At 27.9% G+C, this 23,726-nt stretch overlaps 1 protein-coding gene across 2 annotated transcripts in view; it reads left to right on the top strand.

The window, feature by feature from the left end:
- Nucleotides 1–21,489, top strand: part of LOC142324777 (uncharacterized protein ZK1073.1) — a 214,934-nt gene extending 193,445 nt beyond the window's left edge. For both annotated transcript variants that reach the window (XM_075365753.1, XM_075365754.1), the window contains exons 6-9: nt 2,361–2,438; nt 7,869–7,984; nt 9,307–9,469; nt 14,260–21,489. In XM_075365753.1, the coding sequence (XP_075221868.1) occupies nt 2,361–2,438; nt 7,869–7,984; nt 9,307–9,469; nt 14,260–14,481 (579 nt within the window). In that variant the 3' untranslated portion in view covers nt 14,482–21,489. The remainder of the gene's footprint in view (nt 1–2,360; nt 2,439–7,868; nt 7,985–9,306; nt 9,470–14,259) is intronic.
- The last annotated feature ends 2,237 nt before the right edge of the window (nt 21,490–23,726 follow it).

The raw sequence follows: 23,726 nt of genomic DNA, 5'->3' as shown, positions 1-23,726 counted from the left end.
GGCCCTTTCCCAATTTTTCCAAGGTTTAACAAAAATTGCAAATTGTTTTTATATTTTATTTATTTTTTGTAGTTTTTTTTTAGTCATATCTTACAGTGATCTGTAAGATATATTTTTTGTAATGTAAGATATATTTTTTAAATGTAAGATTTAATCTTTTACTATCTTACAGTGATAATAAAAATTAGAATAACTGAAAGAGAATAAATAGAATGAATATAAGTTAATTTTAAATTTCTTTATTAAATGTATTCCTTGCCAAAAAAAAGTTAGTCATTAAGAATTTTTGATGTGCAATAATATAATATATCATTGTATTATAAATTATTATGTATAGTTCTGATCTGTTTTTGTCTGTGAAACTATTTCACTTTTGTACTTATAAGATGCATTTTCTGGCAGAAATAATACTTGCACTGCCAGAAATTCATATTCTACTGCCAGTTACACATTTAGTTGGCTGATGCACTGTCAATCTACATGTGCGACGATAAACAGAACATATAAATTAATAATTTGTTTATATTTAAAAATGCAGTATAAAAGGGATAATAATTCAGAATAATTTTTTTTTTAAATATTACAAGTTTGCTAGAAAAGTTTTCCTTAATTAATGATGTACTTCATTCTTATTTACAAAGAAATTTGTATGAAAATATTGATATATGTGATAATAATTTATTATTAATAAATAATGAGTCATTAAAGCTTATATGAAAAGCAAGTAAAAATAATGTTACCTAATTTTGTTTTGTATCTAAATTTATCTGTAGGTAAAAGTTCAAAATGAGTTCAATAACCACTTTATATTTCAGGTGAAATTCGAAACACATTTGGACGGTTGTACTATACAGAAAAAATTCTAACATATGTTAATGTCATCATTACTGTTGCTTTTACGTAGGTTGTTCATTTTGTATCTTCAAACGATTTGCCAAAAGCAGTAAACTGTTTTGTTTTCTTATGAATGGCCATCCAAGTGACAATTAAGTACCATGTTCTACTTTTGGCAAGTTAATTAATGTAGAGCATTTACATGTTAAATAATTGTGGTTGCTGTTACAAAATATTCTTTTAAATGCCTGGCTAGATTGTTTAGAACTCTTCCTATTGATTTCTTATGCTCCTGGTTTACAATTTAATAAAATCCTATCAAGGGTTTGATGCTTTTATTGTAATAAAATCTTATTTATCTGAAACTGAGTTAGCTGAAACCATGATTATTCACATTACCAATTAGAAATTAAAAGTATATATGATTTTTGTGACAAAATAAAATATCGTACCCACTAAAAAAAAATTCCTACCTATTAGAGAATAGTGCCTCTGTAATAAATATCTTTTTAGGGATAATTTTTTTATCTTCCATTAAGATAAAAAAATCAGATTTAATTCAATTTTTTGTTAGGTTCCAAGAGGTGACATCTTCAGTTCTTAAAGAACATGTTTAATTAAATTAAATGTGCATATATACAAAACAAATGAAATGACTAAAAAAATATATATGTTGACATTGTATTTGTTTATTAGAAGATAAAAGGCTTTCTTGTAATTCAAACAGAAAGAAGTGAGATAAGAAAGTAGAATGTTCGCATTGCATTTCAACTTATATATAGAAGAAGCAATTTAAGAATTGAAAGATAAATTAAAATTGGAGTAGCTGTTTATTGCAAAAAATGAAAATGTTAAGAATCACCAATCAGATTTTATTTTTAACAGAGGTTAAAAATGTGTAAGAAAAAAATTTTGAATGGTATGGTTGTATTGTTAACAGATAAAGTAGATAACAGAAAACAAAAGTAATGAAATGTGACAGAAAGGAGAATAATGAAGAATTAAATATTAAGATATAAAATAGATAGAACATAGTATGATAGAAGTTATAGAGGTTTTCTATTGAAAGAGTAAAATTACAAAAGATGAATAAAGTAAGGTACAGTCAAAAGCAGACTACAAGGAAGGCAAGGGTACAAGGGAGAGATTTCATGAAAAAAGTAATTATACTAGAAACTCATATAGCTTTAAGAATTTGAGAGATTAAAAAAAAAACACTATTTGGAGTATACCACTTCATAGAAGCAAAACACTGACAATAAGATAAGCAGGTTGATGGGATATGTTTCATAATCGTTTTAATGGCCAAAAAAAATCTGAATAATGTCAAATTATGTTTTGAGTTAAATTAGTAATAAAAATATATTAACTGATGATGCAAATTTTCTTATGAACCCAGTTAGAATAATTGGTTGATTATTTTTTAATTACATAATTTTAATGTGTAACTTTTCTAAAGTAAATTTAATAGAGATAATTTGTGTAACTTTTTTAAAGTAAATTTAATAGAAATCTTTTTTTTTTAGTTTGTAAACTGGAAAGGTAAGGAAGGAGTGGTGAGTCAGTCTGCTGAAGATTATCTAGTTTTCCACAAATTTGGACATGTAAGTTGTATTTATATAACTTTTAGTTAACTAAGAATTTTTATATAAAAAATGTATTTAAAACAAACAGAATTTTATCGTGTTAAACATTTTTTTAACAACTTAATAAATCCAAATTTTATAAAAGATTTTTGAAGATTCTATTTGAATTATGGATTGTAATTTTATTGTGTTAAAATTTCATTACCAAAACTGCGTTATTTATATTGAATTCTTGATTATGTTGTATTTAAACAGTAGATAGTTTTTATCCATTTTGATTTTTTCATCACTAGTTTTTTTTAATTAAAGAAAATTTATTTATTTTTGAAAATTTCACAACTTATATAGAAATGAAGAGATATCAATCCTATACTGTTAATAGTAACAACTGTAATTATCAGCTGGAAAATTTATTTCATTTTCAAGAAAAAACATAATTGTTATTTATTTCATTCCAGTAACTGCAGGCTGACAATTATAATTTTGTGCTCTCTCTTTCTTTGATAATGAGAAAAATTACAAACCTGACTAGGATTCAAATTCAGAATCTTCTAGATGAAAGGCAGAAATGCTACCAGTCCATCAGAAGAGATATATTATATTTCAGGAATTTATATCTATTATGGTGTTTTAAATTTTGTGTTTAAAAATTCATGACTTGAATTTAAAAAATAATAATAGTAAAACATTGTGATACTTTTGTTATATTAATATCAGAAAAAAAATTAATTTCTTCTTATATATGTAAATGTCTGCATAAATGTCATAACTTACTTTCTAAATAACTAGAAACATCATCCATCAATCATTTTGAGTCTATCCGTTCTTTTCTGTACTATAGAAGTTCAGAAGCGAAAAAACAATTGTGTGGCACACTTACGAGAAACTGATTCAAGTCTCAAAAACAAGTATGGAAGGATATTTCTGACTATTTAGAAAGTGAGCTTTTCTATTTTATAACACATTTTACAGTAATAATTTGAATAAAGTATGTTTTTTGATGTAATTAACTTTTATCAATCAACTTTTTGATCTTAACCAAGTTGTTTTGTACTATTGGGAATGTCAGGATGTAAAATTTAGATTACTAGGACTGGACTGTACCTGTGATACTATTTAATATCTTGTGATAAATTAATTTATAACTTTTTCATGTTCAGATCACTGTCTCGTTTTTTTTTCTCTCTCTCTGTGTGTTGATCTAACCAAACAGTACTGGTGGAATACCAAAAGTGTACAAACTGGTGGAATATATTTTTTAGTTTGTGCTAATGTACGAGTTTAAATTTCAAAAAATGTATCTAAGTTTATACTTTAATAAACTTAGGAATAACATTTAATTGGAAATTGTTATTAGTTTACTGGTTACCCCTCAATATTTGTTCTTTGATAAAGCTGTTATTTATCCTACCACTGAAAGATAATTTTGGTATATACCATATTTTAAGGATATTCTATTCAACACTATTAACTCCTTTACTGACTTATTCAACTGTAATAAAACACAGGTGGCACAGGGAAACGGGAAATTTTGAAAGTAGTAGAGGCAGCCATGAGGAGCTGGTAGAAAGGTGGGAGTGGCATCCTTCTGTGCCCAACTACCTGTCATTTAGTATTCATGGACCAGTGGGTCGGTACACAATGTGCATTTGCCGTGAAGGCATTTTACGAAAATGGTGACAATATGACTGTTGCTCAACAGGAATTTCGATATTATGGCCAGATTCAATATTTAGCTACACCATCAAGACATGGTTTGAGAATTTTGAGAAAACTGTTCAACACTAAAACAGAAAACACCAGGAGAGATCAACAAGCTTCAGAAAACATTGAAGTAGCTCGAGCCTCAATTGGAAGTAGCCCATGACGTTCTGCAAGGAAACTCGCAGCAGCATTGAACCTAAACTGAACAACCATCTGGCGAATATTCCACAGTGATTTGAAGTTTCATCCTTTTAAAATTCAAGTTATACAAGAACTGAAACCATCAGACTATATGGTCCCAAGGAAGTGTTTTAAAGTGTCTTGCAAAATCTCAACATTCACTTCTAGGAATGCATACATTTGAATGGCCATCATCTTACAGATGTTTTTAGATATTGAAATTTTTTGTCCTGTGACATTAAACAACATGTAGTTCTCTTTTTGTTTTCAACAATAAAACTTGTAAATTCATTTTTTTTACTTCTTTAAGAGTTACTTAAAAATTTCCCGTTTCCTTATACCACACTGTATTATGTAATTGCCTCTTTTACCAGTTAATCTTTAAACTATTTACTCTAAAAATAACTCTACCGCATTGTAGTCATTTCTATAAATAAAACTCATAATATCTTTTGTTTAGTTGTTACTTACATGGAATAGATTTCTTTCAGTTTTGATGAGTAGGTATATAATTCATAGTTTTTTAAAACTGATAAACATCTCGTATGCATTGCAATTGTTCTTTACAACTGTATTTAAAAATTCTATATTTTGTTCTCTTTATTGTAGATTTATTTGATTAATGAGTACAATTTTTCCATCTTTCTTTATGCTTCTCTTAATTACTCTAAAAACTTTTTCCATCAACAATTTCATGATATTCTTTCATTCTTTCTCTTAATCATTATACACCTTAAAATTTTCTACTATAGATCTTCCTTTGATTTGATGATTTATAAATAATATTTCTTTACTGTATTTTTTCCGTTGTAATTCACGTAATTAACTAAAATTAATGTTTCATGCTTATTAATTGATTTTTTTTTTAATATATTTAATTAATTATTAAGTTAAACATTTAATGATAATTTTTCAGTTGTAATTTTTTTTGTTTTAAAAAATATAACTTTTTGTTCTTTGCTTTCAATTTGTGGATAATCAAATACTGAATTCAGATGCTTAATGAGGTAATTAATTTGCACATTAGTGTACATTTTCATCTTTTCTTTTTAAATTGTGTTTATAAAGTATTTTAATAGAGTAATCATTAGTTCTACATAATATGTCTATTTTTCTATAATATACATTATTTTTCATCCATAGATGTAAACTGAAATTTTTGGTGTATTGAATCTCTGAAAATGAATTTGTATGTAATAAAAGAATATTAAAATGAAAAAGCTTATTTCTTTTGAGAAATAATATTTGAGAATATAATATTTGTTAAGAGATAGTTTTTACAGCAACTCTAAAAAAATTGTTTAATACCTATCATCAGTAGTAACGATTATTGAACCCACCAGGTTGGTCTAATGGTGAACTCGTCATCACAAATCAGCTGTTTTTGAAGTTGAGAGTTCTAAGGTTCAAATCCTAGTAAAGGTTGGATTTCAATTAACCACACATCTCAGGAATGGTCGACTTGAGACTGTTCAAGACCACACTTCATTTACATTCATACATATTATCCTCTGAAGTAATACCTTACTATATGCCAGAGGCTAAACAGAAAAAGAAAGTTATGATTACTGAGTTGTAAATCAATCGGAAGGCTACATGGTTGGTACAAATGGATTTAGTTTGACAAACATGAGTTTAATTGCCATGTCTGTGCTTGCATTAGTTATCACTTATTTCAGGTTTTTTTTTTAATGAAGAATACTTATTTTTAATGTACATCAGCAGAAAGCAGAAGTCATGAATTATTTATGTTTTAGTCATCCATTTATAAAAAAAAATGTTTTTGTCTTCAGTCATTTGACTGTTTTGATGCAGCTCTCTGAAATTCCCTATTTAGTGTCAATCGTTTCATTTTGGTATACCCCTTATATCCTACATCCCTAACAATTTGACTTGCATATTCCAAGTGTTGCCTGCCTGCACAATTTTTCCCATCTGTCTGTCCCTCCAATATCAAAGCGACTATTCCAGGGTGCCTTAAGATATGGCATATAAGTCTGTCTCTTCTTTTAGCTATATTTTTCCAAATGTTTCTTTCTTCATTAATTTGCTGCAACACCTCTTCATTTGTCACTTTATCCAGCCATCTGATTTTTAACATTGACCTCCTCATTTTGTTCTTTTGGCATCCTCAATGCTCTTCTTGAAGAGTCTCCTCTTCTGATCGAGATAGCAGTTTCTGGCAACTTTGATGCCGGCACCTCCTTGTCACCCCTGCCAGCCCATCTAGCTCTCCAGCACTTTCTTCTGATATTGGTAATCTCAGATGACCACCAATGTACCTGGCTCTTGTTCAAGTAACCAGGTTACTTGAGCAAGGTTACTTTTGTCTGCCATCCTCTAAAACCTGGTTTTACTACCCATTAGGCTTTTTTCATCTGTTTGTTTATTCTATCATGGATGTTATGCCTGAATTAGACTTTTCCTGGGTCCCATTGCTTGGAAAATTACCCAAGAAGAAATAATTTTATTTCAATTTCATTAAATTGGAATAAAAGATTACACGCTAATAAATGGTTTATGTCATTGAAATTAAAGTTGTTAGTGTTACTAATAACTAGTGTCTGATTCTTTGGTTTTGAACATCAGCTTACTCAAATAACATAAAGCTATTGATGTGTCAGAATTAATTATTTAAAATATTCTCGTAACATAATTTCAGGTTAAGTATATTTTTATATAAATACACCAGGAGGAAAGTAATCTCTTAGTTATGTTTGTTGTTGTTTTTGCACCTGAAACTGCAGAACAACTGCAACAATTTTCATGAAAATAGGTTTTAGATAATTTATCTTGATTGTCTAAATGACAATAAGCATAGGACTGTTTGCAAAAGACAGAAGTATAAGCTACTTATTCTTTCAATAAATGCAATTCAGATTATTTACTTAAGGTCAATGGTATTTTAAGGTTTACTGTAGTCAGTTTGTTTTGATAATTTTAATATTACATAATATTGTTAAGACTGATTTATATTATAATTACCTAATTTTAATTAAAACTTGGGAAATTTTGGTCTGATTTTATTAGTTTGTTTTTAATTAAGTAGTAATTGCATTTCTTACTAGTTCCATATGTTTGCTTTCGTGATTTATTTTCAATTGAAATTTTTGTTAAATTACATGAACAATACTAGAGAAAAAATTGCATTTAGTTCTATGAATCAAAAAATTGTACTATACCCTAGATACAATTATGCATTTAGTTCAGGAAAGTGCATAACAAGTGACTGTTAAATTGGGTGAGATTGATAGTTGTTCAGTAAATTTCTGTCATTATTCCTGATATTTAAATGTAAAGGATGTTCATAAGTTAAGGTATCATTTAGGATTAGTTTTTCAGCTAGAAAGATTTTTGAAAGTGCAGTGATGTAATTTGCAGAAATGACGAGAATTATTAGTTTAAATTATAACTTATCTACGACAGTTTATATTTTAAATATTTTTCTAACTCTTTAATTTTTTCATTCTCAGTTTTTAAAAACTATATTTAAAGACAAAAAATATATATTTTTTTTAATAATTTGTTTTATAAATTGATCTATTTTCATTTATTTTATTTCAGCAACTGATGAATGAAAACAATCCAGATAAAGATAATGTGATGAAGGAATTTTTACATCGTTTACGAGCCACCATTAATACAACCAATGTAAAACATTATGTTCATGCTTTCTTGAAGTAAGTAGCAGTTGTTATAAATAGTAATAAATAGGAATTATAATGAAGTATTAAAAGAATTATTTTTTATAAACTGTAATTGGAAACTTGATGTTTGGGGAGATTGAAATTATATTTTTTAATGGTATTTCCATCTGAAAATAAGTGTCACCTTTTAAGATGTGTGTTACATAATTGGAGAATTATGTTACAAAGTGATTTATTGAACATTTAATAATCAAAATTTTTTAAAACAAATTATTAAAATGTATAATAAATACTAATTCCGATCAGTACATACATATTTCATCAGGACACAATCATTTGCATTAATTTAACAAAACTTTTTTGTAAATTTTTAAACAACTTGGGAAGTTAATAAAAAAATTAAATTTTGACATTCTATATGTATATGGGTATTATGTATCGTTTTCATATGATGTTCTGCCTGGTGGCAGTTCCCACACCATCCCATTTCCATCCATTTCTGTTTCCAGCCTTCATCTCATCTATTAACTCTGCCATTCTTCTTCCTCGCTTCCTTTCTCCTTCTACTGGACCTTTCCAATGCATTTGTCAAAATCCCCTCCCTCTAATTGCATTTCATAATCAGTTTCCTTTTATTTTTTGTACTTCTTGTGTAAGTGCTCTTTATCCTCATTACTTCCTTCCATTAATCCTGGTCATTACTTCCTCATTCCTCACTTTCTCCACCCATCTTACTTACTTTACTCTTCTGCATATACACACCTCAAAAGCCTCAATTCATAAGGTGTGTCCCTCTTCATCACCGTGCTTTACTTTACTTCATACATAGCATTTGGCTAACTTCTTCCTTAATTTTAAGTCCAAAGTTTTACCTTATTATTTCTTCTTACTGAAGGCTTCCTTTGTCTTTGCTGTTCTGTAATTTCCATTGCACTCTTCCAGTCCTCTGTCATTTATTTATGTAATTGATGATGTAATTACTATTAACATATCAAACAGCAAAGTATAAAAAGATTGTTTTAATAATTATTTTTATCAGAATGACACCACTGGTAAATTTTGGAAATACTTACTGGTATCCAATATCCATCAAATAGTCAATAGTGTTTATTGTGTGTAAATTATATGATTAGAAGAGTTACAAAATAAGAATGTTTACAAAGACCTGTCAGTGACTAAGTCTCTCACTCTAATTCCTCCTTTTACATTCTTTTACTTTTCTGCAACATATGAACGGGCATTTTTTTATTTATGTTTTCTCAAACATCAGTAACTTTCTTAGAGTAATAGCCATAAATTTTGTCATTATTATTGTTTTAATAGTCATTATAATAATTGTTTTTATTTTATTTCAGCCGAAAAGATTTACCATTAAAACAGTATAAAAATGATGTATTGTTAATTACTGGTGTTCTTGGGTCTTATGCCAATGTTGTTGAAAAACTTCACAGAGAACTGGATAAAAATAAAGCAACTCTTTTAAAGATTGAACGTGCTGGAGATGTCCTTTCTGAAGCAGTAAGTTGTTTGTTTTATTTTTAAATATTCAGAATAATGGGTTTAAATTAATTACAGTATTTTCCTTATTTAGAAATTATATACCTAAATATTACTTTGATAGTTGAAATAACAGTGATATTAGATGTCAAGTAAATCAAGAATAGACACTGATTTAAAGTTTACATCCTTTATTATGAAATCATAATATCATCCTTTATAATCATCATCCTTTAATGTAAATAAATAGAGCAATCTGCTTTTGAAATCATGTTGGAGAGCTGTGTAGAATACAGAGCTGAAGTTTGGCAGTAAGTTAGGAGATGAATAAAAAAGATTGAGTCAATGTTATTGTAAAGTCTTGTGATTGAATAAGTCAGAAATCAGGTGATAAGGATGAGAATAGAAGGGTATGAAATAAAGAATTCCAACTTCATAGAAAAAAAACAGCTACAGCTGTGTGGTCATTTAATGAGAATGACTGGTGATCCATCATCAAGGCAGGCGTTTGACTAAGTACCAAACTCGGAAGAAAGGAAGTCCTAGAGTTTCTTGAAAATAAAAAATTGAAACTACAATAAAAAGTGATTCATAGTAAAATAGGTGGAGATGGTGCAATGAATAAAAAAAAACAACTTAATGTGTTATAAAAATTTGCTAAAACTTCTTTGTTATTGGGCAGTCTGGTGATTTAGAAAATACCAAATGTGAGCTGTTATAGATTTTCTTACTTGTTCTAATTTAAAACATTTTACAGAGACTCTATTTTTGTTCTTAAAACTGGTATGTAAGCTAGTGTTTATATATTTTTCTAAACATAGAAAATGTAAAAAAAATAACTTGTAATGGAACAGAAACCAGCATTAAAATACTGTTACATTGAATAGAAAATATGTTATAGAGATATTACAAATTAGCCCATAATGAAATAAAAACTTACATGTTATGCAATTTTTTCCCTTTGCAATGTGACTGTCTCACAATACCTGGAATATCTTGGAGTAACATCTTGGAAATCAAAGAATATAAAGAAAAATGTTTTCAGCAGTGTTTATAAGCAGTTCCAATAGATTACCTAAGTTAAGCAATGTTGAGTGCTTTGCTGCTTGTTGTTGGTATTTATTATTGGCCAATGAACATATAAAATTGATGACACTTAAAATTTATACAAAAAAAATTGTCATTATTTCCTCAAGTTTATTCTGAAAAGTTTAAAATAATGATGTAGCCCTGGATTATTTGTACTTAGGCAAACCAAAACCCAGATTATAGAACAATCAATAATAAATTAAATCTTTACTGAAGAGCCTATCATTGTTAATGATAAGACTGAAAAATTTTGGTTAAGTTAAAAGAAAATGTAAATACATTACTAATCGCTTTAGTAGTAATGATGCAGTTAATTAATCTCAATAAAAGTAACATTAGTAAACAAGATTTGTTGTAACATTTTATTTTTTTTCTGATGCCACTTAGTGTCATATCATTCACCCCCACTTTCTATATTTCATTTATTTATACATGTTGTTTTGATGTGTTAGCTTCCAACTTTCAAAGTGGCCTTTTTTGTTATATTAATATATATGTAAAAGGGAAAAAATTAAATAATTTCAAGTATAATATTTAACTATATAAAATAAATAAATTTGACTTGCAGACTTGTTATTTTCATCTTTTACATGATTTTGTTTTTGTTTCTTTTTTTTTTGTTTTTTTGGATACATGATATATTGTTAACTGCTTTTGGTTTTTCATCTTATTTGGTTTTCAAGGAACCTTTATTATCTAAAATTTCAACTATCTAAAATTAGTCTGCTCCAGTTACTTTCAATATCTTCATTGAACTGGTGTTTAACAAAAAAGCTTTGCTTCTCAATACTTACAAACAATTTTTTAAATGCTTGAAATTCTGTTTTAATCAGATTGTGGAAAAAATCATTGTTGCTTGTTTTGTATTATTATTTATGAAAAATTAAAATAAAAAGACAAAAAAGATCTCTAAAATTGTAACTTATTTCTATAAACTATCCTCTCAAACTTAATAGAGTACAACATACTAAGTATATGAAGCACCAAAATATTTATATTGAATTCCTTATTAACCAGAGGAAAAAAAAATGCATGTTTCACAAGTGAAATGGTATGTTAATCTTTTATAAATGAATCTCTATTCTGATGAAAACATTTATCAGATCACGTCAATACAAGGTACATTATTAATATAAAAATCAAATTACAAATTAACAAGATAAAAAATTGATGTACGAGGGTTATTTTTTCAAGGTCCGATTGGTCGCGAAATAAAAACCCGCGCAAAAATCGGATAAACCTTTACGCATATGTGTTGCACAGCGTCTCTAGTATGGCCTTCAATCGCGCCATGTAACTACGTTTAGTTCTGAACACACAGCTAGCATGTAAACATGTCTGCAACAATAGCTTCTCCTGCCAATTGTGAAGTGCGTGCAGTAATTCAATTTCTTCAAGCTGAGGGGTGTAATGCAGCTGAAATTCATAGACGAATAAGTAATGTGTATGGCGAAACTTCAATGTGTGACAGCAAAGTGCGACAATGGTGCAGGAACTTTAAAGCAGGACGTGCAGATGTTCATGATGCAGGCGGTCAGGGAAGGAAGCAAGTGTCAACCGATATCTCGTTGAGCGAGTGGATGAGGCAATTCAAGAAAATCGTCGGTTCACAATTTCTGTATTGAGTGATTCGTTTCCTGAAATTTCAAGGTCAGCCCTCTACACCATTTGAGTGAGTCTTCAGTACCGCAAACTGTGTGCGAGATGGGTTCCCAAGATGCTGTCTGACCATCACAAAACAATGAGAATGGATGCCTTCCTATGTTTCTCCAGCGCTACCACAATGAAGGAGAAGATTTTTTGAACAAAATTGTCACAGGGGACGAGACATGGGTCCATTTCAAAACTGAAGAAACAAAAGAACGATCCAAATAGTGGATGCATTCTCATTCTCCCAGTAAACCAAAGAAGTTCAAGCGAACCTTCTCCAACAGAAAGTGTATGGCTACTGTGTTCTGGGTCTGTAATGGAGTTCTCTTGGTGGAATTCACGGAACGTGGCTCGACCATGACTGCAGCCTCATACTGCGTCACTCTTCAACATCTACGAAGGGCAATTCAGAATAAGCGAAGAGGAATGTTGCCATCAGGCATTGTCTTTCTCCATGACAATGCTCGGCCACACACTACAGGTGTAACAAAGAAGCTCCTGCAAGTGTTTGATCACCCACCATCATACAGCCTGGACTTGGCTCCATCCAATTTTCACCTCTTTGCTCACATGAAACGCTGGCTAGGAGGACAACATTTTGGCACAGACATCGAGCTGCAGACCAGCGTAGAAAATGGCTGAAAACACAGGCGGCTCCGTTCTATGATGAGGGTATTGGAAAGTTGGTACCACGCTACGACAAATATCTAAATCGGAGTGGCAACTATGTAGAGAAATAGCATAATTATCTAAGTACTTGTTACAAATAAAAAAATTTTTATTTTCACTGTAGTTTTAATTTTGAGACCGATCGGACCTTGAAAAAAAAGGGTTACTAGAACCCTCGTAATTATAGTCCATATTATTTTAATAAAAACATGAAAAATAATGTTAAGGTAAATACATTAAATCTAAAAAAATTTCTACAAAGAAATTCACAGTTCAGAACAACTATTGAAAATTATTTTGAACACATTGTTCACTAATGAAATGCAGGTAAATCATGATTATTTTTTTTTAATTTGTCAACAGAGTAATATTGTTTCCATAAAAGAAAATCTTTGAATTATATTTTAAATAAATTGCTGAAAAGATTTTTCAGATGGTTTGGGAATTTATTAAAAATGGCAATGGAAACATATTAAGGTCCTTTCTTGTAAACTACTTATTTAAATATGAATAATTCAATTATAATTCTGTTATCTGATATGTTAAAGATGGATATTGTTATTTTTTAAGAATAAGAGATCATTCTTTGTATCAAAGATCATTCACAAAGCTCATTTACAAATATAAACAAAAGGATAGGTTAAAATATTTAATTTTCTAAATGTAGGTATAGATGGTTCATATTTAAGGGTGCCTGATAATGGTCAGACAGCCCAATTTGTGTATATTAAAAGCTCATTGTAACTATTTAAGAGAGCCCAAGAGATGAGATTATACCTTATACAATAATATATAGTGTTCATTATTGAGAATTCATCCATGCAATCAGCAATTTTTGATCTAACCTCAGAGGCACAATGCAACAGTTTTATCCAAATTTAAATTTAGATGTTTACAATCCAATCAGTGAATAATTTTTTAAGCTGCTACGTATAGTTTTCAATTCCTTTTAAATAACTATCTTCAGATATTAGATACAGTTGTGTCATTTGTGAAAAAGGTTACAATGAATGGCTCAAGATTTTGTGGCAAGTCATTAATAAACAATTAAAAAAATATGGGACCAAGAACACTTCTCTAAGGCACACTAAATTCTAAATTCTACATCTTGAAGTGAGGACCTTGAATTTTTCATGTATATTCTTATCAAAAGATGAAGTTTCAACTACTTGTTAACAGCTAAAGAATACTCCTTTGCTGAAAGATTCATTAATTAAGTTTGTAAGGTAATAACAATAGCACCTATAATTTCTTTTAAAATACTAGCAGGAATGTCATAAATACCAACAGATTATTTATTCTTTATATTTTAAATAGTTTTAATTTTGCCATAGCAGAAGTATTAGAGCTAACAGTTAGTGTTCTTATTTTTTAATATTTTACTTGTATTTTTTGTTCTTTAGCCTGGCAAGGTAGCACAGAGTATTCTTCTTTTCTGCAAAGGCGTAGGATTGCTCACTTCAGTTACTTTACCTGGAGTTGAACGACAGCGTACATTTTCTGGTAGTTCAAGTGAAGGCGATCGTCCACGACGCTTTTCTAGAGGAATGAGTATGGAAGAATATGATAAACCAAATATAAGGCGGCTTTCTATTACTATTGGAGAAAATAATGGTGGAAAATGAATTTATTCTATCATTGTTTTCGTTTAAATTCTGGTTATTATGTTTTACAGGGAAGATTAAAGCGTGGAATATTTTAACTTCAGGTTAATAAATATATTTTCATGCTTTGGAAGTAATATTTTGTTTTCAGTTAATCAATAGAAATTGTTATGAAGAATGGACTACTGCACAACATAAATGGATTAATACAACAGATGACAGTTTATCCGTATTTAATTGTTAGATGATTTGGTTTTTACCAGCATTTTGGTTAATCGGAATTATACATATGGCTTTAAAATAAAGTTCATTAAGTTTGTTTTTTTAATTTTCACTTTTTATAATAAATGTTCATTTAGTTTATTACTTACTGCCTGATAACTTCTTTTTGTTTTTGTTTTATTAATTTGTTTTATGTAATGTTATGCTGCCTAATTATTTTTCTTTTACTTTTAGAAATACTTATAATATTTATAGAGTAGTTATTTATAATGTTTTGGCTTATGTTAAGCCTTTTAATTATTGTGTTATTTTATATTTATAGCATTTCTGAACTATAATTACTTGTATTTTATTGTTTTTGTTACTATATGTACATTACCAATGAAAATGAGATGTCAGTTATTTGTTGTTGTAGATAGTTGTGGTGCCAAAGTTAGATTCATTAAGAAATTAGATTTATTTCATGGATATATTATCAGCATTTGTTTTTGTTTTGTATTATGTTAAGATTATAATCAGATATTATGATATATTTCATTGAATTTTTTTATTGTAATAAATTTTATAAAAAGTATTATAAATAGATTTTTTAGCTAGAAGTATTCATTTTATTTATTAAAAAAAAATAATAATGTTCAAAATTTGTATTGCAGGTAGAATATTGATAACTGCATGAAATAAAGGCATAAAGATTACATTTATGTTGTCACTTTGAACAGAGGTATACAACATGAAATAATTTGAATAGTTTAATATAATAGAAATGATGCTCAAATTACTTCTTGTTTAGATCCTTTAAGAACTTCAAACATTTTTAAGAAACTCAAAAACTGTATACAGATAGGTTCCATTGCCTTTCATAAATAAAATATTTTGCAAAATACGCACTGAAGCTGAAATCATGAAAGTTGGGTATTAACCCAAAAAATATATCATTTCATATTGGATTCCGTTTTAAATAAATAAGAATCATTATCATGCGTTGTATTTAAGTTTATCTAAGTATTGAAGTATAAAATAACTGAAACAAATTTTTTTCAGTTAAAATAGCATTTCAGTCATAATTAATGTCCTAAAAGGGGAAAAATAGAGAGAGACAGACACTGAATAATGGTAGAAAAAGGTTCCTAGTAGAAAATGTATTATACTATATATATATATACACACACACACACACACACACACACTTAAGAAAAAATGTCTTTCCCTGAAATAATAACATCAGTTCAGAGTTTGTCAGAAATCTATAAGAAGAATGTTGTATTTAAACAAAAAAATTAATTTGTAACTATGCTTTTATAAAATTTTGGAATTGATTTCTTTTCCTAACTCTAATATTTTTGCAGGGGATCATTAAAGGTAAAAATATATCCCTTTTTATCTAAAATCCATGACATTCATTTACCATAAAACACATTAATTAAAAAATAATTGATGAAATCTATAATTTAATATTAAATTTTATTTTCTTGTTCAATGTCATGTTAATTATGTGTTAATTATCTTAACAATTCTTTGTCTTGTTTTATTCAGTCTTAAATTATAAAAATAGACATGTTGGTAAGTTTTATTTCTTAAAAACCTTTTATCACTACCATTTACTATTTGCTTTTAAAACCTTTTTCCTAATATCTTCTGTAATCAAAGGGAGAGTTACAGAGTACCTTTTCGCTGTAGTAACAGTAAAATATTTCCTGGAGAATATTATTACTGTTTGCTATTTGTGTTTTATTATTCTTAAATGTTTTAACAATTATCAAAGTATAGTAATCAAGTACAGAACAGCAATTTATTTTTTATTTTTAACTTTAATAAAATAAAAATTTTATGTAATTAATTAATTTTATATAATTTTATTTATTAATTTCTAAATAAAATTTAGTAATTATGTTATAAAAGTACAGCTCAATTTTTATAATTTTGGAGAGAAATAAGCTATTTGTAGCTTAGCATTAATAGTCTAAAGTTCTGAAATAGAATTTAAATTTTAGGGATTTAATCAAAGAGTAAAATCAAGTGTGAAGGTTAAATATATTTATTTTTTTTTTAGTGAAAAGTGCCAGCTCATTTTATTTTAATTTCCAATTCATTTAAATTGGCAACACAAAAAAATATTATTCTTTCTTATTATTACTCTATTCTTATTCTTTTAGAAAATATTTAATAAGAAATTTCTAAATTACAATAAAATTTTGTAACTGGAAATGAATATGACTTTTTTACACATTTTATTTTGATTATTCCCTGTTTGCATATAGTAATCCATTTAAGTACATGATTCAATTATTATTAATTAATTCCTATTTAATTAGTTCTGTTATTCTCTCTGTAGTAATTTACTGGCCTTTTCTCCTTCCAGAAAAAATAAATGTAATAAAATCACTCTTAATCAACAGATTAAGAAAAATAAATCCAATTAAAATAAACAAATAAATCTGTGCTTACATCTCTCAGGGCTAATTTCTACCTAATTATACTCCACCATAAAACTATATTTAAAAACTTATCAGTTGTTGTGTTAATTAATAATATTTAAACCATTTAAATCATTATATTCATAATATTTAAATAAATAAGGAAAACAGAAGTTTTTTTTTTAATAAAACTTTTTAGGAGTATTTTGGGTTTGATTCCTAGAATTTTAACAGATTTTTCACTTCTTATGGGTAATAGTTTGGGTACAGAGTTCTATTGAAAGTAATAAATTATCTCCTGTTAAGCTGTGCAGTACAGTCATTTAATTCAGTGTGTATAAGAACCAAATAGTTATTCAGTGAATTATGTAATTTACTTCAGAATGAAATACATTCAAAAAAATGTTGGTAATTTTCAAAAATATTTTTATCATTTAAATTAATATATTTTTTGACATAGTTATTTATGGATTTTAAGTATATAAAATGTTTTAAATAAACGTATCTTTTATTGATAAAAAATGATTACATTACTGCAATAATATTACTTCCATTAGAGTACTACAAAAGCAGTACATTAAATATAAATTGAATAAAGAGACTGTAAATTAATCCTGTCCTTCAGTCCTTAATATTGTAAAGAGAAAAAGAAATACATTCATCAGTTTAGGGATCTTAGGTTCATTTGCATTAGGAATTAAGAGAACTATTTATTTTTGTCTAAGATGCTATTGAGGTTCATTTTGTGGTCTGTGTTGGCTACAACACATTCAGTATATTTTATTACTTTAATCAGTGCACTAGTTCAAAATAAATAAGTTTACATGGATGTATTTCATTATAATAGATTGAATTATTTCTTAGCTTTCTGTTTTACATCATTTTATTTCTTAATTGTAATCTTATAACTTACAGTGGCTGATCTCACAAATTTCAGTGAGGTGGCAAATTCAAAATTAATATTTATTTTTCTATATTTAAAAATAGATACTTCGCTATGGATTGGAAAATGTGTATAAGTCTTGAAGAAGGAGACATCAATTTGTTGCTTTACGTTTAATCTTTCTACTGTGATACATGTAAGGTACTTGGAATGAAAATAAGCATTAATCAGGGTTGCTTTTTCTGAGAGTACTGTTGTTTATTTTGAACTCGGCCCACATAGCAAACAGAATAAAGGTGTCACTTTTAGAGTTGAAGATCTGTTACATTTTGGTGGGCTTGATACACCAATACGCTATAGTATGTTTGGGTCAAGGAAGAAGACAATGAGAATCCACTCTTTAACTATCTTTTTAAGCTTGGTAAGGAATATTTATTAGCTTGAGGATAATTATGCCATTTTCAGAAGCAACTTGTTTTTCATGTTAGATTTCTTAGAACCTTTATAATTATTGACAGTTGTAGGTAGGTAGGAAAGAGTTTTTTTTTTTTTTTTTTTGTCTTCAGTCATTTGACTGGTTTGATGCAGCTCTCCAAGGAAAGAGTTAAGACTTAATTTTCACACTAGCAGCAAAATTCCTGTTCTTTACATCGACTAATGATACATTTGTAAACTTAAAAATTTTAATAGTTTTTAACCTCTTAAGAATTTAATGAAAATAATTTTCATTTACTCTTCATGAGGACTTCTTTAGACTAATTATGTTGATTTCACACTTACATATGAATCTATAATATATTCAGTTTATACTTCTGTTCACATTGTTAGATATGAATTTAAAAAAATCACTACTTGCAATGGTTTACTGCCTTACTAGAACATACCTGATAGGTTTCAAGTTTTTCAATATTCTAATCTTGTTACTCTTTTTCAAGATGTTTTTATCTTAACTCAAATGAATTTTTCTTCATTTCCCCAAGTACTCCTTTGGGAATAATTGTCAAATATTTGGTTTAAATTATCTGGGAAATGGAAATTAAGTTGATGAGGCCTTCCCCACTTATTATTTGTAAATTAATTAATTTAAAATTTAAATATAAAAAAATATTTTGGGTAAAATCTACCGCTCCTCCTTGACACCCTTGAATACTTATGCCATTAATTACTTTAATTGCTAATTTTTTTTAATGGTAATTATTTGGTTGGTCATAGTTTTATCAGCTATTAAAAGAATTTTTTAGAACATTGTTATTGAAATTTATTACATAAATTTGACCTTTTTAAATTTAATATACAGCATTATAAGATATGCTCTATAAAATTTCATCTAAATTGTTGTAATTTATGTAAAAAATAACTATTTAGTCTTTTAAATAATAAATTAATCATAAATGTATTTTATACATTTTATATAATATATATTATAAAATTATAATATATTTTTGACATTTTTATTGATGATATTTATTTACTTTATATAAGAATAGGGACCATTTTTTCTTTTAAATAAAATATCAAATGAAAGACTTTTGGTACCTTTATACATGTAAAATTATGTAATGATTAGATGTTTTATACTTAGTTACCCTGTTGAAATATAAAATTATATATCTGTGTTATCATTATTGTTATAAAAAAAGGTAAAAGAAACTGTTTTAAGACAGTGTGAAATACTGTTTTTTTTTTGTTTTTTTTTTTAAGTAGAATTATAGCTAGAATTTAGTAATTAAAATTACTATTTTATTAGCCTGTATTGTTGTTAAAATTATGTCATAGAAATATATTTGTAGTTACACTTTTAGAATGTAATTTATCTCTTTTAGCAGTTCATTTCTTGTTTCACCTGCTAAAAATAAGTTTGTTGTTATTTGTATTTAGTAGTTAGTTGCTTTCACAGGAGGGATTGCATTATAGTTCTGATAGTGAATGTTACACAATTCGTATTTAGGCTCATGTTCTTTTTTATAGATAGTGGTACATACAGATCGCATCCATTACAAGGGGGATATTTAATATACTTAAAAGTTGACTGAAGAGATTACACTAGTATTGGTTAATAACATTAACTGATTTTTCAGTGAAAAGACATGGTAGCATTGTTTTGGTTCGTTATTCAAAACTAAACCATTTAAAAAATAAATACAAGCAAAGAATGGAATTAATTAATTTTGAATGTTTAATAAACACAATTTCAGTTTTGTTGATTTAAGAAAGAATAACAGTATTACAATCAATTGATGTTAATGTAGTGCTACTGTGATTTCTCTTATGTTCTAATTTTGATGTAGCGTAACAACAATTGTACGTGTGAATTTCAGTTATGACAATAAGATAATGTCTCGTTCAACGTGCTTTAATAGAATCATGTCAATTTGCTTTGAATATAATTTTTAATTATCCTATTGCAAATTTAGATTTTGAGATTGTATATGTACAAGTTTTCCAAGCGTTTTGTAACTAATCCATTGTAAGTACAATGGTCAGTACACCCTTGACCGGTATCATCATTTGATATAATAATATTTATCATTATTTTGTAAAAATAGGATTTAAAACAAAAATTCTTTTCTTAAGTTGCTTCTCTTCATACAATAAACTACAAAATTGCAATTTTAGGGGGTTGTAGCTCAGTTTTGTCATTCCATTGTAAAGTACATTGTTTGAAATGTTGAGATTGGTATTTATTATACTCAAATAATTATCACTCACCAACTGAAATGTTTCCTCAAACTTTTTATTAGCAGATTAAACTTTAATAAATAGTAGTTATTATTTATCCCTAATTTTTTTGATTTTATAACTGACTGGCTATTATATGTTACCAGACCAATTTTGAAGTTAATTTTTGTAGTATAAACTTTCTAAAATTTTTTATAATTTATCTTCTACAAAAATAATTTTTCATAGTTAAGTTTGGTTAACTGTACTATATAGATCTTGTGTTCTCTAGTTTAAATCGACTCAGTTATATGTATTTTTATATTAATTGCTTTGTTATACTTTACTGAAAGTTAACCAAAATTAATGGTCGTAGTTCTGTAGTCTCTAATTTTAGCTTTCATATATTGTTTAAAACAATTTAAATTGTATACTGAAAGTTAAAATTGTTTCTTTATTTCTACAGTAATAGTGTTTGATGTAGCTATAAACTGTTATTCACAATTTGTGGTTTTATCTTGATGTATTTCAATCAAATAAGTAAATTGTTGTTAAAATTAAGTTGATAAATTAAATGTGTATTATAAATGTTAAAAAATTAAAAATGTATTTTAGAAAATGACTTGTGCTTTATGTAATTAAATTTCCACTTAATTGGAATACTGAGAAAAATTACATGGTGTTAATACATGTATATGTATATTTAATGTTTTATGTAGTCTAAATAAATTATTATTATTAATAATATTTATACCATATTGAAAAGAAAATAAGACTGTTGATAATACATAAAAATGGTTGAGATTTGTAATGTAATTAGTATAAAATAAAGTAATTAAATTTGTGACCACATTATTATTATGCTTTATAATATTTTTTTTTGGAGGGGTTTATCTAGACAAAAAACACTTTCACATTATCATCGCCTAAACACTATATATTGTAATGTGATGTATATCACATTATATATGTAAATTTATATAATAAAATTACCATCTGCTTTATAGCAAATGAGATGAATAGCTAAAACACACTACAGTAATTTAAATTCTTGAATATAAATGGATGGCCCTAAGAAACCATAAAATGTAAAATAGCAACATTTCATTATTACCTAAAATAGTTTGCATGTTAACCCCTAGATAAAACTTGCAATGCAATGCCTCATAACAGATATAACCCACAAGGATGTGATGCACTGTTAGTTGGCAGTCACAGCAAGCACAAAGGACAGCATCTGTTTGCATCATCAGATATTCATGAGTAAGCCTAGCATGCCCTAATTGTAAATAGCAGATAATCTCCTCGCTACTGTTATTTCTGCATGAGGAGCTCCACGGTAAAGCAGTGTATTTAATTGGACGAAATTTTATTGTTCATGGTATTTTCCCACTCATCGTTGACTACCTATTCAGGAGACAGACAAGATCGTTAGAAGCAAAGCGATTGGTAAAAGTAGGCTAAAGACAAGCCTCTTTTGCCGCACACATTGCCTGAAATTCCTATATGGCTGGGGATCCAGCAGAAGCTTACTGTTGTATTACATCTACTTATTTGCAAAATGACACAATGAATCTCACAGACAACATGATGTTTGGAGTTCACATCATTAATCGCCTGTAAGGCACTCATGGAATCTGAGCAAACAAGAACATGATATTTTGGGCTAATTACATGAAAGGCCTGTATTAACAGCATACTGTTCTGCAACGAAAATACTGATGATGCTGGGAAGGCCAAACATACAAGTATATATTCTGTTGTCAACCACAAAGCTACAACCAACAAAATTAGCATTTCTAGAGCAGTCTGTAACACAAAGATTCATGCTATTTATATTATAAAGTTCATTTTGTAAGCTAACCAGATTTTTTTTTATTATACTGACGAATATCAAAGCAGTAAATAACAAGAGAAGGCTGCCAAGTGGGGGTAATAACATGGAGCAACAGTAAGGACTGGAGGTATGAATGTATATATATATATATATATATAGAATATATATATATATATATAGAATATATATATATATATAGAATATATATATATATATATATAGAATATATATATATATATATAGAATATATATATATATATAGAATATATATATATATAGAATATATATATATATAGAATATATATATATAGAATATATAGAATATATATATATATAGAATATATATATAGAATATATAGAATATATAGAATATATATATATATATATAGAATATTGTATATTTGTGTATTTAGAGCTGAGAAAAGGCGCTGAGCTCTGATGCCTAGCGGAGCAGTAGATCTCAGCTGGTATTGATTAATGTGCTGGTTTGAAAATACCACATCAAAGGTTGGATGAGTTGGTTGCACTCTAATGCGAGCCACATAGTTACATATTTGCTTCAATCTATTACAAAGAGATGGCTCATCACTGTCTACCAGCAGACATCACAGGGCGAGCAAAAAGAACAGTTGGCAAGACCAATGAATGAATGAATGAATGACTGCGTCAAGCATGTTTAGAGCGGTGCCCCTTGCTGAGAAATAAGCCGCATTTTTCACAAACTACAAGGTAATTTGGGAAAGAGGAGATGGGTTCCCTGCGCACATGATACACAACAGTTTCTTGTGCAGCTGATGTCCTTGCTGTGATGTTTAAACAATAGTTACACTATGTACTGCTTTATCACACAAGGACAAACTTAAAATGTGTTCACTGCAGGCATAAGCAAAACCTAAGTTTGTGGGATGCTTTGTAAGTACAAGTTAGGGAAAATCCCCTACGATACTCCTGGGCATTTTTTCAACCATACAAAGAGGCCTATCTGTGGTTTCTCCACGATCAGTTGTTTGTTTCTTCGAAAAATAAAATAAAATATTTCAGTTAGAGGTATCAGAGTATCAGTCTACAACTGATACTCAATTTATCGTTGTTTAAGAGCCTTGAAAGTTTTATCTGTCTTAAAACTAATGAAAATAATTGCTAAAGAAAGAAATGTGAAAATTTACTGGAGAATGTAACAAAATTTTCCTCACATCTTATGGTTACTTTGTTAAATCCCTTCAGCACTTTTCCATGTTCAATTGGATGAACA

The sequence above is a fragment of the Lycorma delicatula genome, chromosome 5 (assembly GCF_047948215.1).
Source record: "Lycorma delicatula isolate Av1 chromosome 5, ASM4794821v1, whole genome shotgun sequence".
NCBI lineage: Eukaryota > Metazoa > Arthropoda > Insecta > Hemiptera > Fulgoridae > Lycorma > Lycorma delicatula.
This window is presented reverse-complemented; position numbering and strand designations above follow the sequence as displayed.